Source organism: Melospiza melodia, chromosome 11 (assembly GCF_035770615.1).
Source record: "Melospiza melodia melodia isolate bMelMel2 chromosome 11, bMelMel2.pri, whole genome shotgun sequence".
Taxonomy (NCBI): domain Eukaryota; kingdom Metazoa; phylum Chordata; class Aves; order Passeriformes; family Passerellidae; genus Melospiza; species Melospiza melodia.
The window spans coordinates 3,224,480-3,245,695 of NC_086204.1; the positions used below are offsets into that span (position 1 = coordinate 3,224,480).

Below are 21,216 nucleotides of genomic sequence, written 5' to 3' on the forward strand. Positions count from 1 at the left end.
ACTGGTACTGGGGCAAGGTGACATACCATGTCCAGCCCTCATGAGCTCCTCTGGCAGGCTCTGGGTGAGCAGCTCGTGTAGGGTACCTGCTCTCCAGCAGCAGGAGGGGGACAGGGTGGATGTGCCACGGGCACTGCCAACACTGTGCCAGGCAGAGCCACACTGCACAGCCCAAGAGATGGCAGACCAGGGCAGGTGTTCCAGTAGTTTGCCTAAGGAAAACAGTAATAACAAGCACAATAATGAAGTTATTCGTAATAAATAAAAGAAGGATTTTACTGCCTTCAGTACTAGAGGGACACAGAGGACAGAATTACACAGCATGAGCGATGCTCTCCACCACCAGAGCCCAGGGCCGCTGATCGAGGACGTGGTGCTGCAGCAGCCCTTCCCAAGGCTGTGCCAGGCCCAGCCACCACCCCAGTCCCCTCCCCAGCTCCCTGGCAGCAAATGCCCCCAGAGCAGCCAGCAGCCCCTGCCCACGGCTGCGGGGAGCCGCGTGCCTCTGGCTGGGGCACCGCTGGGGTTTTTATTTCTGACTATTGTGAGCTGGCCCACAGTCAGGTGGGGCCAGGCCAGGAAAATGAACTGGTGTGAGCAGCGCAGCCAAGCCCAGCTCCCTCCCAGCACTGCCGGGGACGTGGCAAAGGGCACAGCTTCCCCAAGGTGCTGCAAGGCACATACTGCACAGCGGGTGTATTGCCCCTCATCCTCCTCCTCCTCACTGCCCCTGGAGCTGTCTTGCTGCGGGGTCAACCTGTATTTCCTAACAGCCACACACACACATTAATAATAATGATAATAATTAATAATTAATAACCCCATGTGAGCCAGTTAGCACTCAAACCATGAAGGAAAGGCAGCTGGCTGGCAAATTGAAGCTCATCATCCTCTTCGCAAAATGCACAGGGGAGAAAAAATAATGTAACAACATGCTGAAGTCATTATGCAATGCTGATGCTGTGCTGGCAGCTCATCCCAGCTGAGCTCCAGTGTGCTGGAGCTCCTGGGCCCAGCTCTGGCCTGGGGCTCGGCTGACAGACAAGGAACAGTGAACAGAGCTCCATCTGCAATGGCAGCAGTGGGCTGTGGCCAGTGTTTGGGGCCAATGGAAGCCTCCTGGCTGCCCAGCGAGTGGCTGGCTGTGCTGGTGAGGCAGACAGGGCTGCGTGGTACTGAGTGTGTGTGACACATGTGTGGCTTCAGGAGAAGGTGCTGTGGCTCTGTCCCATGGAACTGAAGCATTCCCAGCAAGGCTAGTGCTGCTCCAAGGGCAGTTGTTAGCTGTGAAAAGTATTAAATAGCACACACAAAAAACCCACACAAACAAAAACCAGGAAGAAAAAACCCCAAAACTCAAAAAACCTAAACTTTACAAATGCATCTGCTGCATGAAATCACTTCCTTTGGGGCAAGCCTTCAGCCGTGCAGCCACATGGGCTGGGGAAGGCAGCAGCAGGATCCTGGAGAGCCAGGCAGGTGGGGGTGGGCAGTGCCTCATCGGGCAGCCCAGCCCCAGGGCAGTGGGGCTGTTCTGCTTGTAGTGCTTTAGTGGTGAGTGAGGGGCCCCAGCACCCTCCTGAGAGGCTGGGCTGGGCTGCTCCACCACACTGCTGCATCCCAGGGCTTCCTGCTGAGGGAGGCTGCATGGCAGGATTTGAGAGGGAAGGATGAGCAGTGGGGTTCTCTGGTCAGGCCCAGCAGCTGAAGCTGGGAGCTGGACTTCTGCTGCCCAAGCACACTGCAGGGAGAGCGGCCCCATGCCAAGTGTGGGTGTCTGCTGCCTGGTCTCTGGCTCGCCAGCCCACCTCCGGCAGCCTAACAGGGACAGAAACGAAAACCAACGCACAATTGTGCACAGCGCACAAGCAGCGGGGATGGCCCGTGTCCCCCCCGGTGCGTGGGGCCCCCAGGACTGTCCCCGGCGAGGAGGCCGCCGAGCTGCGCTATCCCCGGGCAGGATGCGGCCATGGGGTGAGCTCAGGCACAGCAATGGGCTAAGGGGGCTGTCCCTGCTGTGCCCCCGTGCCAGGAGCCCAGGATCTGCCAGGGAAGGGCTCAGGCTGGCGGCAGCACCTGCTGCCCCGTGCGCCGCCGCCTCAGGAGCTACTGCAGGGATTTGACAATGGCCCTCAGGGCATGGGGCGTCTCTGGGACGGACGGGGAGGAGCTGTAGAAGGTGTTGCTGTGATTTCTGCGCTGCTCTCGGAGGTATGGAGGGACAGATGAACTTTTGATGTGGAGGATCCTGGTGTCCATCACTTCGCAGTCAATCTGCATCATCACCTCGTAGTCCTTCCCATTGATCACATTCTCTGCAAAAGTAAGGATTAAAAAAAAAAAAAAAACAACAGGTCAGAGTTAGCCCTGCAAGCTAGGGATCCAACAGCACTAAAAGCAGAGCTTTCTGGACCCCTTTTTGTCTGGAGCAGGAGCTGCAGTGGGGGAACTCCCTTTCTGCAGCTGCACACATGGAGCTCCATCTCACACAGCAGAGCCCCAGACTGCTCGTGACACCTCAAAGAGCCCAGACCACACTTAGCATGTGCAGTCACACCTAGAAATTAATGTCTTTTATTTCCCCTTCTTCATCTGCACATCATTACTGATGGAGTTTGCAGTGTGTAACATTCATTACAGAACTGTTGTACTTGAGCCACTAAAGCATGGGAGTAATTGAAAATAAGGTTTATTTAAGAAAGCTGAATGTTTCACTTTCTGTAACCCTCTTGACACTGGGGACCTTGAGACATTTCTTCACCAGTTTATTAACAAAAACCCTAAAATGTGATCTCTCAAAAGAATTCACTGTGCCTCATTCCCATGCTGACCTGGCTGCTGTACTTGAGTGACGTGGTGGCACTGGGCAAGGCCACTCCCCTGACAGAGCCCTGGGCACAGGAAGACCTTGAGCAGCACACAGGACCCCAGCGTGGCCCCCAGCCCGGGACATCTGCTGCCACAGGAGCTGCTGGGCTTACAGGCTGTGCACATGGCTAGCATCTGCTGCCTGGATTTAAAGGTGGGAGACTATTCCCTGCACAGACAGTGTGCCCAGGAATGCAAGAGCTGAGATTGGATTTCCAGGCAAGACCAATCCTTTCGGAGCCAGAAGACTGCCATTGGCTGGGCTTCCTTTCTGTGCTCAGGAGGATGGAAGATCACCTAATGGAAAGCGTATGGACTGGAGGAATGCAATATACATTACTAATTTTTACTGTTTTCCTGGATTAACTCTGACTCTGGATGACAGCTGAGGACCGTGGCCGGACCCTGTTGCACCCCACGCCACCTGCAGAAGCCATTAGATCAACCATGTCTGGTACAGTAATGAAAGGCAGGAGCAAACCCTGGCTAAGGGGGCTGAGAGCCTGCAAGGGAAATCAAAGCTTGCACCTGCAAGGAATGAAATGGAAAAAGCTCTGTATGTGCCACCAAGAGACTGAGGCCAGGAGCAGCTGTGCAAGTCTGCCACTGACCCAAAGCCCCGATGAGCACCTCACCTTTCCTGGATGCTGCACTGCTGATAAAGCCCTGCTATGACATAAGGAACCCTTCCAGAGGCCATTCCTCCAGGTCACCCCTTCTCTCTGCCTTTGGAGGTGCTCTAGGCTCCCAGCCACGGGCTCAGGACCAGTCAGCAGAGGGAGCTGGGCTGCTGGTGCCACTAAGGAGAGGGGGCTGGAAAGGGGAGCAGAGGGGCACAAGGGGAAGCTGAAGGGCACAGAGCCTGGAGCCAGCAGATGGGCACAGATGGGCTCCCTGTGACACAGCAAGCAGGAAACAACTCCTCAGCTCTCATGCTGTAGTTGATGGAACCCCAGCTACGTGAGAAACAGTGCTCCAAAGCCACAAGTGGGTGAGGTGGGATGGGATGGTGGCCAGGGCCAGGAAAACATCTTGATAGTGCAGTGAGCTTCCCTGACTATTGGCAGCCAGCACAGAGGGCTATCATTAAGTTCTGGGCATTGCACAAGACAGAGGAGAACAGCAATCCCAAGGGCTGCCCAGGCAAGGCAGGGAGCTGTGCTGTGTGGGTGGCACTGGGGAACCAGCCCAGCCCATTCTGACCAGCTGGGATCCCCATCCCCCTGTGCTGACACAGCTCCCTCCCAACAAAGTGTGCCAGGATTAAGTAAGCCAGAGCTCTGCCACCCCATGGCAGGAGGGGCTGTGTCTTCTGAGTCCAGCACAGCGGCGAGAGCTGGGAGGAATCACTCCCATGATGAGCTTCTCTGGCCAGCAGGCACACAGGGGATGCACACCCCCCCACAGACATTCACAAATACCCAAATCCTGCCCTCGGCCTGTGAGTTAGCCCAGGAGTTAAAGGCAGGTTTGAAGTCAGCACCTGATTCTTTCCTTTTTTTGGGGGTAAAAGCATTGAACTGCTGCAGAAAACCTCTGCAAAGGCTTTGATCTCACAGGGGTCAGGGCAGCAGTGGGAATGGCTCAATGCCCACTACAGGCATTTCCAGCAGCCTTTCTCATTACCCTTAGCTCCGAACAGACACAGAAGAGGAGGTGGGATGTTCCTCAAAGACCACAGTTACTGCTTGGTGCTGCTGCCAGGCACCTGGCCCAGCCTAAGGAGGGTTCTGAAAGCAGTGGCAGCCCCAGGACACCCAGCACACCCCAGCCCAGGGAGGGCTGATGCTCTGTGAATGCCCTTGTGATGGTCCCAGCAGAACAACAGGCAAACGTGACCCGAGTACAGCTGGCACAAGCCCCTGTTTGGGAAGACTAGCTCACTGTCATTGCAAAAAACGATTCCACACGACTCTGTCCTGAGCTCGATGCCATTAAACTGCTTCATGATCTGGACGAGGAATAGACAGCATACTTAGAAGATTTCTGGAAGATGCTAAACTGGAGAGATTCCAATGACCTTGGAGTGGCTAGATTGGATGAGACTGCAATTTTGATAAAAGAGAGAAGCTGTCCAAGATTTTCAAAATGTATTTCAACCACAGCCAGAGCTGGAAAATGAGTAAAAATGGGGCCGGGCAGAAGAACTACAGAAAAACCTTGAGGACTGCAGAGGATCATTGTGGATAAGCCAGCAGAATGACAGGATTAGAAACAACAGCTCAACTGCAAGAGAAACATATTTAACTTTGACCAAGTTTCTAATGATAATGAAATACAAGCCCTGGATGAAAGTACCTTGGGGAGACGAGAGGATCTTCATGATGAAGAGTTTTTAAGGAAAGGCTGGAGGAGCAGCTGCCTATCAAGCCCTTGGGTACCAGAGCTCCACAGACACTTGCATTCACTCCTGGTCCTCTGGCCCTGCACCTCTGTAAGCTGCAAGTTCCCTCTCCTGACCAGAGCTGTGGTCAGCACCTTCCTCAAACCCAGCACCTCGAGCTGTGGGTTCTCCACTGGACTCCACGGTCTGATCTGACTCCCAGAACAAGCAAACGATATTGCCTGGTGATTCCTGTGTCAGATCATTCAAAACCAGCCTTGTCATGCTTTCTCTCCTTCCCCTCCCGTGCAGTACCAACACCTGGAGGCACCAGAGGGGCAGAGGGTGGGTTTCCCGAGGGGCTGTGCCCAGCACTGAGCTCAGCAGGTGCCTGTGGCTGATCCAGAGCTCAGGCCAGCCTGAGCACACAGGCAGCAGCCCTCCCAGTGAAGCACAGGTAGCAGGGTGTCTGTGGGGCAGGAGTGACAGCCCCAGGCTGCTGCCTGCTGCTCGGGTGCTGGCTGGAAGGTCAGCACTGCCAGTGTGCGTTACACAAGGGCAACGCTGACACACACTGATCTTCACTGCCCTCAATTACCAACGACTGATGTTTGGTGGGGTTGTGTAAATGAAAACAGATCTCCTGTAAAGGAGAGATAGATTAATAATAGATTAATAGAGAGGCAGATCAATAAATAGATTTATTGCTCCTCTTTGAAGTTCAGAACACAGTTTTTCACACAGTGCAGACTCAGGCTAAAGAAGCTATCCTTGCTGGGCCAAGAGCCAGTGCTGCACTTAATTCTTTGTTAACAGCTTTAAAAGCCATGCTTCAGATGACTGACTATTTCAAATTAATAGCAAAGGTAATTGTGCCAAGCGTTGCAGCTCTGACTGCACTTTCCCAAAGAGCCTTACTGGCTCTTGCAGGCTGTACCAAACTCCCAGCACGAGCTTGGTCTGGGGAACAGAAACCTAATTCCCAGTGCTGCTCTCTCTCTAAAAATAATCACATTGCAAGATCCAACAGATGAAAGCTGAAGTCTGCAGTCCAAACCAAAACCAAATAGGGCTGAGGGCATTAACTACTGCTACAAATTACTGAGGATGATAGAAGATTGTCTTCATATTTGAAGCACTACATTTTAAAAACTGTAAAGGCCATAAAACCAAAATCCTCCTTCTTCCCTCAGTAGCACTGACATCCATCAATCAGTTGGCTGTTCAAATGTCTGTGAGATTGAGCACCTACTTCTATGGGAGATACTCTCTCAGAGAATGGAAGAAGACAGGCAGAGAGTTTGAAAGGCAGGCAATGAAACTTTTGTTCTGCAGTTAGTAAGAACAAATGGTGATCTCAGCTCTTTCCACAGAATTCAACTTTACACATACCATCAGGCTGTTTGGCCCTACGGACACATCTGTCTGAAAGAAGATGTAATTCTAGATAATTTATCCTTTCCTATTTACATCTTCCCCAAAAAGCTTTGCTGCAGCAAATGTTCACTGTGAAAACTGGTGTCTGCAGAGAAACTGAAACAGAGCTCCCCTGAAAGGCCACCTGAGCTTGCTGGACTGTTTCAAACACCATGGAAAGGTTTTACAGCTTTCTGAAGGTGCACTCATGCCATATGTACATTTATAGTGCCTTATTCTACCAGAACTATAAATTTTACTTTGCTCTCGGCAATATCACAGTGTATTACCAAAAAAATACTCAGTGGCACCAATACTCTATCATGCAGCGAGGTCCTCAGTCCTCAGGCCCTTTTCTAAGGCCCCCAGCTGCCTTTGAAGCAGATAATCATGTGCCAGTACCTACTGGCTGCTTTCTGAGTAGGCAATTTTAAATGGTCAGAACCTGCCTGGCTCTGTGTCTGCTGTGCTCACTGAATACACATTTTAGGTGCTGTCAGCCACACAGATCTGGACTACATGTCCTTACTCCTGCTAAGTACAGGGAGGGCAATCACTCACCCCCCATCCTTATTTAACTAGCTGTCTTTGTCAGTAAGGAGAGAGAATCATCCCCTCCTTGTGTGGGGGGTGGGGAGCAGAAGGTGACTTTGCTATTCATGGAACTGATGTCAAAACAGGAGCCAGCGAATCGCCCCTGTGTAAGGTGATCCAAACCCACCAAACTCTATTAAAGCCGTCTTTGCTGAACAGCTCCTCACACTCTGTACTTTCCACAATGAAGAGGAAGTTTCCAGTCTGTGTCAGCATTAATCTACACTTGGAGCCCCTTCTGCAGCCCATCTCTTACAGCAGCAGAAACCAGGGCAGCTTTCAAAGAGCCACTAACGTGCTCCAGCACCTGGGAGCTTTGTGCGAGCTGCACCAAGCTGACAATGATGAAGTTTAGCTTTAGGAATGATTTAGCATCAAATAGTTTTTATTGTAACCTACCCTGGCCCAATCCAGAGCTCATGTTTAGGGTAGCAGGGCTCAGAAAACATGAGCCTCAGGAGTTGAAGGCACCAGCTGCACTGGCCTGCTGAAGGGCTGCAGCTGTCCCCACACATAACTCACAGGGCTTTCTCTACATTGTCACTGCAGCAATCTTCCATCTCATCTGCGCTGAGAAGCCCTGACTGTCCTACCCAGCACATCTGGACAATGTTTCCATCTGAAGGGTTGGTATACACTACCAAATAAGTATATAAATGAAGCACTGTAACAGACTAAAAATATGCTCACTGCAACAACGCAGCAGGATTGCTAAAACATTTACAGATTGGATTGTTGGACAGGATTGTTAGAGGCAAGGGAGAAAGTTATAGTGTGACCCAAATAACTTCCCTTTTTAAAAGCAAATTCTCACTTGGAACTACTTCCAAACAGAGCAGTTGCAGTGGTCTCACCTCTGTGAACTCAGCTGTCCTCAGTCGCGGGCACAGACTAAGTGAGATCCTGGCATTTCAGTTTCCAGGTCTCCTACCTCCTCTCCAGCTGTGAGCCAGACATCTCTAGGAGTACAGAAACACTGGATCCACACCATCAAACTCACCCTGACAAGTCATGAACTGACAGCAGGAGACAGGGTCTCTATCTTCATGCCTAATCCATTGGACCAATGGTGTCAGGGGTTATCCAAGGGAGACATGCACAGGCATGAGAGGTAAGCAAGAAAACCAGAGGAAACAAGCTCTCAGTGGCCTCTGAAGTAAATAATGGAGCCACCAGCGAGGCTGGCACTGCTGTGGGTGAGGAGCATCACCTGCCCTTAGCTTACAGCACTGTGTGGTTTCTGGAAGAGGCCAGCAGCTCCTGTGAGCGATGTGGTCAGTGGCCAATCTGGGCCAGCTGGTGCTTTCTAGTACCTGCTCTAGACTGGGAGGTCTCAGGGAGAGGGAAGGAAAGTTGGCTCCTCCCAGGGACCGTGTCCCACTGGATTGCCTACCTCCCTTTTCAGTCTTTCATGCTGCATCACTTCCTCTAAGAGAAAGAACGTGAGCTACTGAGGAGATGGCCCAGTGTGCACTCAGTGTGATTGCTGCTGTTTTGGAGAGGGAGCCAATGGTCACCTCAGGAAGAGAAGACCAGACTCATCTGTGCTGACCCTCACAGGCACTTGATTTAAAATTCCCTCAGATGGAGTATTTCTAGGAAAAAGAGAGACATTTTTGACAGCTCTGGCTGCGTGTTTGTGTGTTGTTGGCAGGGTAGCATTGCTGCAGGATTACCCTATTTAAAATCTTACCATCTGTGACAATGCTAATGACAAAAGGCAAAAACCCAAAGAGAAAACAAAGACAAGGGTAAGGAGTTCTGCTGCACAGAAAACTCCAGGGAGTGAAGGAAAGAGGCTAGAGGAAGAGCAATGCTCTTAGTCAGAACCATCCCATGCCTACTTGGGAGGCACTAAAAGGATAAACAAACTTCCCACACTGCCTGCAAATCCAGACCTACCCACTTTACAAGACATTAAACTGCACACAGGAGAGTAGCCTAGAAAGGCATTCCAGTAAAGGCTTCTTTCAAGAACTAGGGCTGGAGGGCTTGTCTCAGGAGCAGGGCACTGCTCCCTCTGAGTGCAGCAGGGCATCTCCCCAGCACAGACCTGTGTATCAAACTACTGGCAACAACCGTCTGTTTCCACCTTTTAGAGAGACACTGATCTGTGAGTGAGCCTTCCCTCTTGTCTCACAAAAGCTTGCTTCCTTTCAGCAGTCTCAAAGAACCATATTTTCCCAAGGTTTCTGAACACTCAGTATGTTGCTGTGCTGAAGGGAGCACCCTTATGGCCACTCACTCTCCCTCTGGGGCCTCCAATGGAGCACTGAGGTAGGGCTTTCCTCTGCAGGAGCTGTGCTTTCTTCCCAACCTCTTGCATGTGCCAGGACACACTCAACTCTCACAGATTCTGCCAACTGGTGCAAAACTGAGACTTTGGTTGGAGTAATTTTTTAAAAGTTTGCCTTATTTGTCACCTGCCTGATATTTGTACAGCCTCAGTGGTTAATACCAGCACAAGAACACTTTACTCCTTCCTTCAGCAGCGCTGATTTCCACTTGAAGTACTCCTTAACACCTTGGTCCTCCACAGGCACTAGAGACTCCCTGGCAAGTCTCCTCTCAAAAATATTTTTACTATTTCTTTTATGCCTCAGGCATGCTGTTGCTCAGTATCTTTTTCTGGCTTAACTTCTTATGGTTTGACATTTAGTTTGCCAGAAATTATCCTCTTTTTTTTTCCCATTCTCTCATTTGGCTACAATGTCCATTGTTTAAAAGACATCTTACTTCTATGGATTGACTTTAATGCATTACTTAAGGCCATTGTATTTTTTTAGTCTTCTTTTAAAGACTTTTGCAATGAGCTTTTAATCTTTAATCAATTTTCATTTGTCAGCATTTTAACTCCAATAGTTTTTCCTTTAATGCCTTTCCTTTCCTTTCCTTTCCTTTCCTTTCCTTTCCTTTCCTTTCCTTTCCTTTCCTTTCCTTTCCTTTCCTTTCCTTTCCTTTCCTTTCCTTTCCTTTCCTTTCCTTTCCTTTCCTTTCCTTTCCTTTCCTTTCCTTTCCTTTCCTTTCCTTTCCTTTCTTTTCCCATTTTATTTAGCCTCTACCTTTGAACTGTGGCATTTCAAGTTGCAGGCACTTACTGATAAAATTCATTTAACTACTGGACTTAAGTTTTATTTTCAAGAGGGAACGTCATGTTTGCACTGACATGGACCTTGCCTATCACCCAGTATCACTTGCATCCTGGTGTTAAAGTGTGTCCCTGGTTTAAGACTGCAGGCCAGTGAGAGCCTGTATTCCCTTACAGTTGAAATGTCTTTATAGCTTGGACGGTATCCAAAGAGTGAGCCGAATTTTCCACCTGTCTAACTTGAGTACATAAAGTTACCTCATTTATTTAGATCCTGCAATCAGCTCTTGCTTGTAGAAGAGTATTTCTAACACCATTTTCTGTCTGTGTGGGGTGAGCACTCTCCTGCACATGAACTTCTGTGCCTCAGTGCCTGTGTCAGGCACCGATGGAAGCACTGCAGAGCCGGAGCGAACGCAGCGTGCTCACAAAGAGACACAGCCCTTGCAAACATTTCTGTCTCCCAGCTACAGCACCAGGAGATTTACAGCTGTCATGTGCGAGTCCTGCTCTGATACAGGGGTGCCTCCTTTCCCATGGAGAGGGGCAGCTGGGGCTGGCAGTCATTTCTTCATCCGCATTCGCCCAGAAGGTGTTTGTGCTAGACGGGGACAGGGCACAGCCTGCTCCTCTGGAGCTGCTACAGACTCAGGCAGGATGCAGGGAGATGATTTACTTTATGAAGTGGGGAATGAGCAAAAATGTCCTTCAGGAACTCAGGATGTGTTTTTCAAATAGTTTCCAGGGCCAGAAGATGCCCAGGAAGCACAGCAGGAAGCACCAGGGGTGAGGAGGGCTGTACCAAGAGGTGAGGGAAGTGCAGCCTGGAGGACAGACCCAGGATCTGAGGAGCAGGGAAAAGCCTGCCAGCCCTGATGGCAGGAGTCTCCTTAGAGACTAACCCAAACATTCCAACAGGCCCTCTCAGACTGTTTTCACCAGTCTCTAGGTTTACTCCAGTGATGTTCTCAAGACTGAACTCATAAATGTGAACCTCCTCTACCAGCTCCGTTGCAGCTTTTCATGTTTTTACAGGGTGAGCTCATTATGGGTAATTATGCTTCAGATCACTGCAGAAATAGAGAGTTACCAGAGTTGGCCCACATATCACAAACATAAAACTGTTTGCCACCTATAATTTCACACCAAGAGGAATTATATAATCTTGGATTTACAGCATTTGAAGATATATTAAGGCAGATTGGCTGGGCTGGAGGCTAGAATTACAACATGCTGCACATAGCAGGACACAGCCATGATGGCAACAGTAACCTCATAGATTGGGGTGAAAGTTTCCTCTCTGCTTTGCAGCATGTGCTCTCTGTGAGCCTTGGAAGAGCACACGCCCACAGCAGCACCAGCATGCAGGGCTAACAAACACCCAGGAGACACACACATGCTCATTTCAAACCAACTCTGCAACTCCACACTGGCATCCGTGCTGCCAGCCTATGGCAAGGGCTTCTTTTTAATTATACTTTGTGTATTTTACAGAAGTGTATCATTCCTATGGAAAAAAAAAAAATCTGCTGTAACAACACTGGCATTGGAAATACTACATACCAAGTCCAATTGATTTATGACTAATTCTCTGCCCCCTTGGCAAACGGTGCATTCCCAGCACAATGCCATGTGCAGCAGTGCCCTGCCTGCACAGGGAGCACCAGGCACGCTGGGGCTTGGCCTGCCCTAGCAAAACCCATGAGATACTCATTTCTGCATTCATTAAGGGGCAAAAGGCACTGAAGATCCTCTGAAATAACCTTCCTGTTCTTTTGAATGCATAAAAATAGATTACTCATTTAGTAATTTAGGTAAACAACTCGTTATGAAAATTCATTAGGGAATAAGCCTTCATGATTTCATTTCTTGTTCGTTTCCTGTCTAAATAAATAAACATGAACTCAAGTGACACAGATTCCATTACTTTTGCGCACAGATTCTTGAATGATTTCTTTCTTACTTTTTAAAATAATTTCATCTCCTCCTTTCTGTCAAAGACAATGTATTAACAAACTTGGCGGGGGAGAGCAAAGCCTTTCAAAGGTAACAGTTGAAAACTTTTATTTAGGATTTAATCTAGGCAATGATCTATTCTGATTCAAAGAAATGTAGGAAAGTTTGAGGAATATTTTGTTTTGACAAACTGCACTTCTACATGACTTTGAGAACAAGAACGCAAATAGCAGCATCTTACAAGATTATTAAAATCTGTTGTTAAAATTTCTTGTTAAACAATGTTCTGCCATCATTTCAATCCTGACCTCTGCAGCACAGCTTCACAAGAGCACGGGAGCAGAAGTACATCTCTGACATTGGCAAATCCTCCTAATTACAGGAGAACCACAGTAATGTGCTGGCCCATGGCTGCACACAGGACACTGCAGGCTCTCCTCTGTCCCAGCCCAGGCTCAGGAATCAGCTGCTGCAGTGAGGGCTAATCATGCCTCTGACTCTTCCTTCCTCAGACTTGAGCAAAACAACTTTTATTCCTCAACTGGCAGCTCAAGAAGCAAAAGAATGGCAGTTACAAAATGACTGGAATGGCAGCATTGGAAACATTCTTAGATGTATTTCCCTACATCCTGTTTAGAGAACTTGACGGACTCCCGGGCGACTTTCCTGAAAAACCTTAGCAGTCACCCTTCTTTCATCTCACATCTAGGTTCTAATCCCACATACACAACTTCCAGAGTCTTCTGGTCACACACACTACAGCTTGTAAGGCTGTGCTGAGTTCTCAGCACCTTCTGTCAAATGCAGATAAAAAGCAGAACACTGAGGGAAGTATCTCTGTATCTCATGCTTGTGCAGCTAAGAGATGTGTCCCCTGTACCTGGTAGAATGGCATGAGCTTCCCAGCCTGGTGCCAAGGACAGCAGCTGTGAGAGGGAGCCATGGGCACCATGCCTTGGCTTTTAGGCACAGGGAGAACAATGAGGGACAAGAGCTATGGACAACCCTCCTGGAAACTGCTCTGGAGCCATCCAAAGCAAGAAAGAGGCTTCCCAAAATGCCAAGCAGTAGCCTGCAGGGAAGAGGCTGCTGTTCGGTCAGATACATGCTATTTTAGACCTTCCTCAATGAGTGGCTGCGAATTCTGCTTCTTGCTCTGAAAAAAGGAAACCCATCTTTTGTTTGCTTGACCCTGAAAGGCAGAGGAAGTTGAAGACTTTATTTATTCAACCCTAAGACATGGGAACTTACAGACCATTGTCACTTCCCAAGGAGCTTTTGTTTTTATTTTCCTCCTCAGCCTGTGTGGGTTCTGTTTGCCTTACAGATTTTTCATAGACACTTTGCTACCATCCTGGGACATCTGTGACTTGCTTGCACATGGCTGGCAGTTGAAAGGAGGTTTTTTGTAGCTGCAATGCAAATAATTATGCTGCTTGATGGCAGAAATCACTCCAGTTTTGATCAAAAAGCCTTACCACTAGATTTGTTTTCCACCTTTTTAATTAGAATGTATATTATTTCAGAGCACTTTTGAAGTCTGTTACCTCAGTATGATGATGGATGGCAAGAAGGAAAGCTGATGGAACTGCTCACAAATCAGAAATTGGCTAACACAACAGAGCACATGGACTCTGCTGAAGTCAGCACTCCATTCCATTTCTGCCTTTGGGAGATTATCTTGCTGTTGGATTTCATGACAAAAAGCAACCGTTAGAAGAGGGCTCCTTAAGAAGGTTAAGGAGGGTCAGGTTATTGAGGGTCACACAAACAGCTATCTCAAAGGCAGACTGAAGACAAGCCCCACTGGGCTTCATCAGACTAAGGATCTACCCAGAATATTTATAAAAAATTCAAAACTCTCTCTATCATGGCTGCTAATTCCAAGAAAATGAGCCTTAGATTTCACCAGGGGCTTTCTCATCAGGTCTCTCACTTTTGTTTTCACCTAGAGCGCAGACACCAATCCCGTTTAAAGAAAGTGAATGATGGAAAAACTTTCACATACAGGGAACTGTTTTGCACAGGGATCCCAAGAAGAAAAAAGGCCATTTTAGTCTCTGTGTTGCCTCTAAGGAGAGTCCACACCTGTACAGACACTTAGAGCTGCTCCTACCAAGAGCAAGTGCAAGCTGTGAGAGTCCCTCACCTAATCCCAGGCAGAACTGCATTCCTGAAAGGGGCTTCTTGGGCCAGACACTGAAGTGGCTCTCTGGCCCTGCCTGTCCCCACTCGTGTGTGCTGCACAGAGCAGCAGTCCTGCTGGGCTGTGCTGGGCTGCAGAGCTTGCAGGCATGCTGCACACACAGAAAGCTTGTGCTCAGGGTGGGCAGAGTGGCCCAGCTACACTCTTCTCCATAGGTTACTTGGATCCAAGGATCCATGTTGCAACACGCTGCAGTTAAATAAATAGAGGGCTAATGGCAGATGGTTTCACTTAAAACTTCAAGAAAGGCACCGCCTATATGTCAATTTGGAATTGGTGTAATGAGCCAACAACATTCCGAATTAAAATAAAAGCAAATTTAGGAATGAAACCTACTGGAGATTTAACTGGTCTCAAGTGCATAGTTAGATTTCTAAAATAATAGCTGCAATCCAGCATAACAAACATGACTTGCTTGAAAACAAAAGCCTGAGTTTAACTGTAGATTGCAGTTCGTTTTCATTCCCATGAGAAACTGCAAGATATTTCTTCTTGGAGTAACTTCTCAGGAAGGCACACCAATGGTGCCTCCAAAACCACAGAGAGTGGGACTAGGACTCCCCAGCTGTGCCTTTTTCCTTCCAGGTTTACCAGTGCTGAGGCCCTTAGGTACCATCAGGCAGATTTTCTGTGAGTACTGCATGTGGTCCCTGGGCAGAGGCAGGTCAGAACGGGGCATGGCAGGCTGCAGGGGCCAAGGGCAGAGCTGCACCATGGGACAGCAGCCAGCAGGGACATGGCACAAGGGCAAAGCACTGCTAGAGCATCTGGGGAGGCAGAAAAGGAAGAGCTGCCAGCAAGCACTGACTGTGAACTGGGGGATGGCCTAGCAAGCTTGGAAAGGGGCTATGACCAGGGAGGAAGAAGGAAAAGGGAGTAGGAGGCGGAGGATTACCAGGTAACAATGTTTAACAAGTTCCTGTACTTAAAAAAAAAATTAAATTTACACATATTTAACATACTAAACATATTTAAATAGGCAAATACGTTTCTGTGCACCCGGACAGTGAGGATCTGGTTCTATCCTAATGCTCTCTGAGGGGTGTGGGAGATTCAGGCTGCCTGTGAGAAGGAGCACATGGCACACTACAAGGTAAGGGCTGTTTTTACTCTTTGCCAGCATAGAGCAACTGAATACTTGAAAGCAAGTTTTTATCTGGAAAATTAATAACATACTGCTATTGCCTTGTACAAGATCTCCTTTTTAACTTCGATCTTACTGACTGCACACACGTGCATGTGCACATCAATCACAAGATTGTCTCTTGACATTTGTCACTACCTCACAGCACAAGGACTGCCACCTTCCTCCCAGAAAAACTCTTCAGGCTGTAACCTTGACTCTGCTTTGTACACTTGTGAAAACTGCCAGATTAGTCTTGCAGAGCCACGTAGGACGGCAGTGGACAACTCATTCCACTCTGTACTCATTGTCCATACCTTTCTCTGTCCCTGCAGCTAATGGTGGGAATGGCTCAAGCCAGCTAAAGGCAGCCTCTAGTGGGCCTCAGAAGGCACCAGAACAATCTAAGTGTAACCAGAAAAGGATGACTGTCTGCTGGGAAAAGACTGTCCAAGTAGTTCAAAGGGTTGGTTCTCAACTGCCCTGTCAAGTAGTTCATCTTTGGAAACAGTGTCATGGGTAAACTTTAGTACACAATGCAAGTAATCACAAGCAAGTGATGAAGTTCTGAAAAAACTTCAAAACAAAGACCCCTTCATTTGTATTCCTGTCAGCTGCTCTGGCAGGGTTGTGGCAGTAAAAAAGAAGGGCAAGGAAGTGGCAGTAGAAAAGGTTTCCCTTCTTGCACAGAGATCTGGCTGAGGCACAAGGAAACAGGGGACAAGTTCTTACACTGAAAGTTTTGCCAATTTCTCCAAAGGAGACTCGTCCTTTTCCAGCAGCCAACTCTCTGCAGGTGCACAAAGCATTAAGGTGGGCTTAAAAGAACAGCAGACAGCTGGGAGGAAAGCTCTGCTGTCAGCTAACTCCCAGATACTTGTGCAGATGAACTCCAGTCCCCAGAGAGGCAGAAAAGGGTGGAGAAGCAATTTTCTCAAAGGACAGAAACGGGTTCTTCTCCAGACAGAACATTTTAGGGAATCATTTCCTATGGTTATCAATAGTCAAACTGAAAATCAAGCCAAGTTACCTACTGGCTCTTGTTTGTCTTTCTTCCCAACACCTGGCTGGGTGTCACAGAGGAATCCATGTTTGATGCTGTTGTTTACTTAATGCTATTCTTGTGTCTCATCTGTTTCGACATCTCTGCCCAAATCCCTGGACATTTTTTTTATTTCCTGGATTATGCTGATGTTCCAAAGAAAAAATCCCGAAGAACTGATGAAAATATAATTTCACAATGTTTCATTATTTATGGATAAGATTTGTCACTGGATTCTGATGGGTATTTTCCAAATTATATTTACTCCAGCAAATGAAAAGTTATTTAAAGTAAAAACAGGACTCGGTAAAATGTTAAGAAGAAATAATTTGTAATTTAGAAATAGTGTTTGTACTTCAGTGATAAAGTGCCCACTTGCATGTGGGCAGGTCAGCCAGAAAAGGATTTTTGTAACAGACATAAAAAGGGAGTTTCAGGCAGATAAATGCCAAAAATAATTTTGATACATCTAATAAAAATTCCCCTAGGATAGCTGTACAGATTATCACACTCGGCTGTACTGCATGGGAAAGTGCAATTATTAAAATGCTAAAAGCCTGAACTGATTCTTTTTTTCTTAGTTTATGGAAATTCACATCAGCAGATAATGTTTTCAGCATGCTGGGATTTAACAATAACATTTGGGCTTATGATTCACATGTACTGTAAAAGACAGATGTTTTAAAAAAGCATTATGTGCACAGTTGTTCAGAAAGTAACGTTTACGCTGCTGCAGGGTTCTCAGTGCCTTTGATGAGTGTGGCAGTGACCCTGTGTCCCAAGCATGTCCCACCCTGGCAATTCCTCACCATCTGAATTCATGATATACTCGTGCAGGTCGTGTCCTGTCTCTCGTGTGGGACTGAAATGCTGACCCAGAACATTTCTGTGCACTAATAAGCCCGTGCCCCAGTGCAAAGCTGTTTTCTCTGCTGTCCCGCAGCACCGTAACATGATGATTATTAATCCTGACCAGGCAGTGCTGAGAGGTCCCACTCACACTGAGTGTTGTATAACAGCGTGGTAAACAGCTGAGGAGGGCCAGGGAAGGCAGTCAGCATCCTAATAAACCAGCAAGGCCAAGGAATTTGCCCTGCTAGGCAAGCGTAGGAGGAACCCAAACGAGGAGATGAGGACAGTCTCCATGGGCTCTGTGAGCCACCGAGTTAGAGTTTAAATCCCATTCATGTAACCCTTCATCAGCTGGGTACAAATCACCAGGACTGGATGGCACCCTCCCCATCCTGGAGGGAGCCACAACGCACAACTGCTGGCCAAGTCCCCAGCTCTCCTCAAAGTCTGGGTGACCAAGCATGGGAGATCTGCCAGTACTCAGCTCCAGCGGGGACCCTGGCAGCTAAACCCCAGCAATGATCAGTTTGACTTCTTTTGCAAAGCTGTAATGACAGACATTTGGCCTAAGTTTGCTTTTCATGTATGAGTCAGTCACGTCTCTTTGAAACTGTTCTCTTATCGTTCCCTTACTTCTTTTGCACTTACCATTGATGTTTACAGCTGGCAGCACTATAGACATCTTTGGTCTCCTGGTCTTGTTATGTGTGGTGGCTGGCAGGAGCAGGTGGTCCTGGAAAACAGCAGAAAAGATGTGTTAAATCTACTCTCAAAGCAGAGAGCTGGGAAAATGACTTTCCTTTCTCTCTTACTGGCATTCCACACTGTACTGTTTACAACAGCTCAGAAAATTCATATTGTTGAGGAAGTCTTCCAAAAGTCACAGCAATTGCTCATGCTGTGTAACCAAGAAGAAATCCCTATTGCATGCAGCAAATATGAAAAAGCCTCAATCATGTGGAAAGAGATGCAAACTACTATTAAGCCCTCATTCAACAGAGTGCTTATGTATATGATTAAAGCAATTTAACTTGACTTCAATGATATTTAAACATATGTTTAAGGACCTTGCTGAATTGAAGCTTTTACTTGCACAGCTGTTTACTTTCTATGTAAGTCATCTTGCTCTGTGAAGCTCTACACCGCATGCCTTGTGCAGCAGGCCTGCACTGCTCAGAGCTGGACTGGGGTGTGAGACACAAGCTCTGCTGACAACACCTCCTAGGGAAGCTGGATGGTGAAGCTGTGCTCTAGTATCTGATCTTTCCTGGGCGCTGCTGCCTGGCTCTGACAGTGGGAGCTGCCTCTGCAGGACACAGACCTGCCCTGGATACAGACCTGGCCTGCAGGCAGAAGCACAGCCTCTGTCCAGGGCTCTTGTGCTGCTGCTGAACTCAAGCTGCTCGACTTGCAGCCTGCAAAAATATGCTTCTTCCCTTATCAATGGAACTTAAAAGCTGTGGTCCAGGCATTTCTCATATTATTAAGCCAGTTTGATGGTCTCCTTTCATGCTTTCCCATGCTTTTCCCATACAAACATCTCATACTTTTGGGCAAGGTTATCTTTTTGGCAAACTGAATTTGACTTCCTTCAGGATACATTAATTTATTAATATCAGGGTAACTGTAATTTTGCCATTGAAAAATATAAACATTACAGTTTTATATGCAAGATTTGGGGAACTGAGTTACACACAAAGTTAGGTGTCAAATATATCAAGATATTCTGTAGATACACTGCAGAAATATCACTTTCTTTCTCTTTTTTTCCCATCAAAAATTTCCCTCCCCCAAAACACTAAATGACTGACCATGAGAAGAAAACATTACTTAAATAAATGTCTGCAAAAAACATCTTGGTAACCAAAATTATAAAACCACTCTGGTATAATTCTCAGATCACGTATGTAATTCCCATTTCACTTTTGAACCGCTTAAGATTAAGAAAACATTCACTAAGACAATGAACCTTACATAAAAACTCTTCTTGAAATCCAATGTTCCCAAAGGAACAGGCCTAAGATAAGATGTCCATTAAATTACATTTTGTAGCAATGCCCTTGCCACAATTTGGTGACTATTTTTAGCAGACCTTAAAAATGCCTATACTGTTTGGTTTTTTCCTTTTTCAATGCTTCTGAGAGTGCATCACTACCTACCAAACCACAAGTACTGCACTGATGATCACCTGAGAGTCATTACAAGTAGCAGCTGCTTTTTGCTAACCTATCTGAAGACTGGTGCATTAATCTATGCTGCCTTATAATGGCACCTTTATTTACAGTATGTCTAAATTGTATCAAGAGCTACCACAAGGATTTTACAGTGTTTTGGACTTGCTGCACAACCTCCCAGTGATTCAACAGCAACTCTGGAGAAAACAGGAAAACAGAAAGCTCTAAACCCAGACTGCCACCAGGAGCTAATGTGCAAGACGCACCCATTGTCTGGAAGCTGCCCATCTACAAAGAGACATTTTATAAATCTGGAATTGGTGAAATGTATCCATCTCTTGAATCATCTTTATCTTTCATATGCATTTTGCATCAGTGCAAACTTGCAAAGTTACCTAACTATCCTCATTCTTCACTGAAGTCAAAGGGTATGCTGTAGAATATCAGATATTCTGACCACAGTTAGCCACCCACAGCATTCTCAAGCCCAGAAGTCTTCAAGCAGTCCAAACCTTTTATTTGAAAGCAAAATAAAATTAATTCTACGCCACAGAAATGAGTGTACAGATTAGTGATTTGGAAGATATCAGACATTTGGAAGCACTGTTTGAATGCATTTATAAAATGTCATGTGCCATTCTGAAGGATGCTGAATTGCATCCCAGAAGGGGTTGTCACACTCATCCCTAATTTTAAACAGTAGACAAAAAAACCCCCAAAACAAACCTAAATTAAAATATTGTTTGTGATATTAACACATGGTATAAAACTGAAAATGAATAAAAGCAAAATTTGCAAGTCAGCATCTGGCTCAGGAGCATGAGTGTCAACCAGAGGCAGAACAAATCAGAACTATTACCCAACAACAGATGGCTTTGGCTTGGAGCTGGAGCTGCACTCAGACGACAGTTTAAACAGACTAAGCAGACCTGAGACTGCTGGCAGAATGACTGGAAAAATATCAGCCTGGAAAGAATATTTCAAACGAGATCCTTGCTTCAGCACTCTCATTTTTCTTTTGATCATCTCTGCAGTTCTGTGATACTGAAGCCAGATGAGATGGACAGATAGACACAGATACTAAAAACCCAGCCACGAACACGTTACCTTAATTCAGTGAAGTCTCAACAACACATGGGCCTGCAATAAGGATTCTGAGGTTTCTTGTGTATCAGATCAGTGTTATCAGGGCTCCAGCAGGGATAAGGCATTAGAGTCTCATGTATCTCTAACCCTACAGCCAAATGGCAATGGAAATCCTGTCCCACTGTGCTAGAATATTCCAAAAATACCGGCGCTCCTGCAGCTTCAGCCTCAGTCTATGATATGTGGTTTGGTACCCAAAGTCTCTCCTACCTAGATGCATGAAAATATGGAGATGTTTTAGCTTTCATTTTCTTCTTTTTGTTAAAAAATTGGTTTTAACTCTCATAGTTTTAAGGATGTAAACAAAACATCATCACTGCATACCATGAAGCTTCATTAAACAGAGGAAAAAATGCTAGGCATGGGGTTTTTTTGATCTAATTTTGTTTCTTAAACTACCATCACCTCCAATCTGGACTCTTGGCATT

At 46.9% G+C, this 21,216-nt stretch overlaps 1 protein-coding gene across 2 annotated transcripts in view; it reads right to left on the reverse strand.

Annotated features, from left to right (window-relative positions):
- Positions 1 to 248: 248 nt before the first annotated feature.
- Positions 249 to 21,216, reverse strand: part of ATF6 (activating transcription factor 6) — a 74,011-nt gene continuing 53,043 nt past the window's right edge. For both annotated transcript variants that reach the window (XM_063165333.1, XM_063165332.1), the window contains exons 15-16: positions 18,117 to 18,201; positions 249 to 2,315 (exon numbers count right to left, since the gene is read on the reverse strand). In XM_063165333.1, coding sequence (XP_063021403.1) covers positions 2,107 to 2,315; positions 18,117 to 18,201 — 294 coding nt within the window. In that variant the 3' untranslated portion in view covers positions 249 to 2,106. The remainder of the gene's footprint in view (positions 2,316 to 18,116; positions 18,202 to 21,216) is intronic.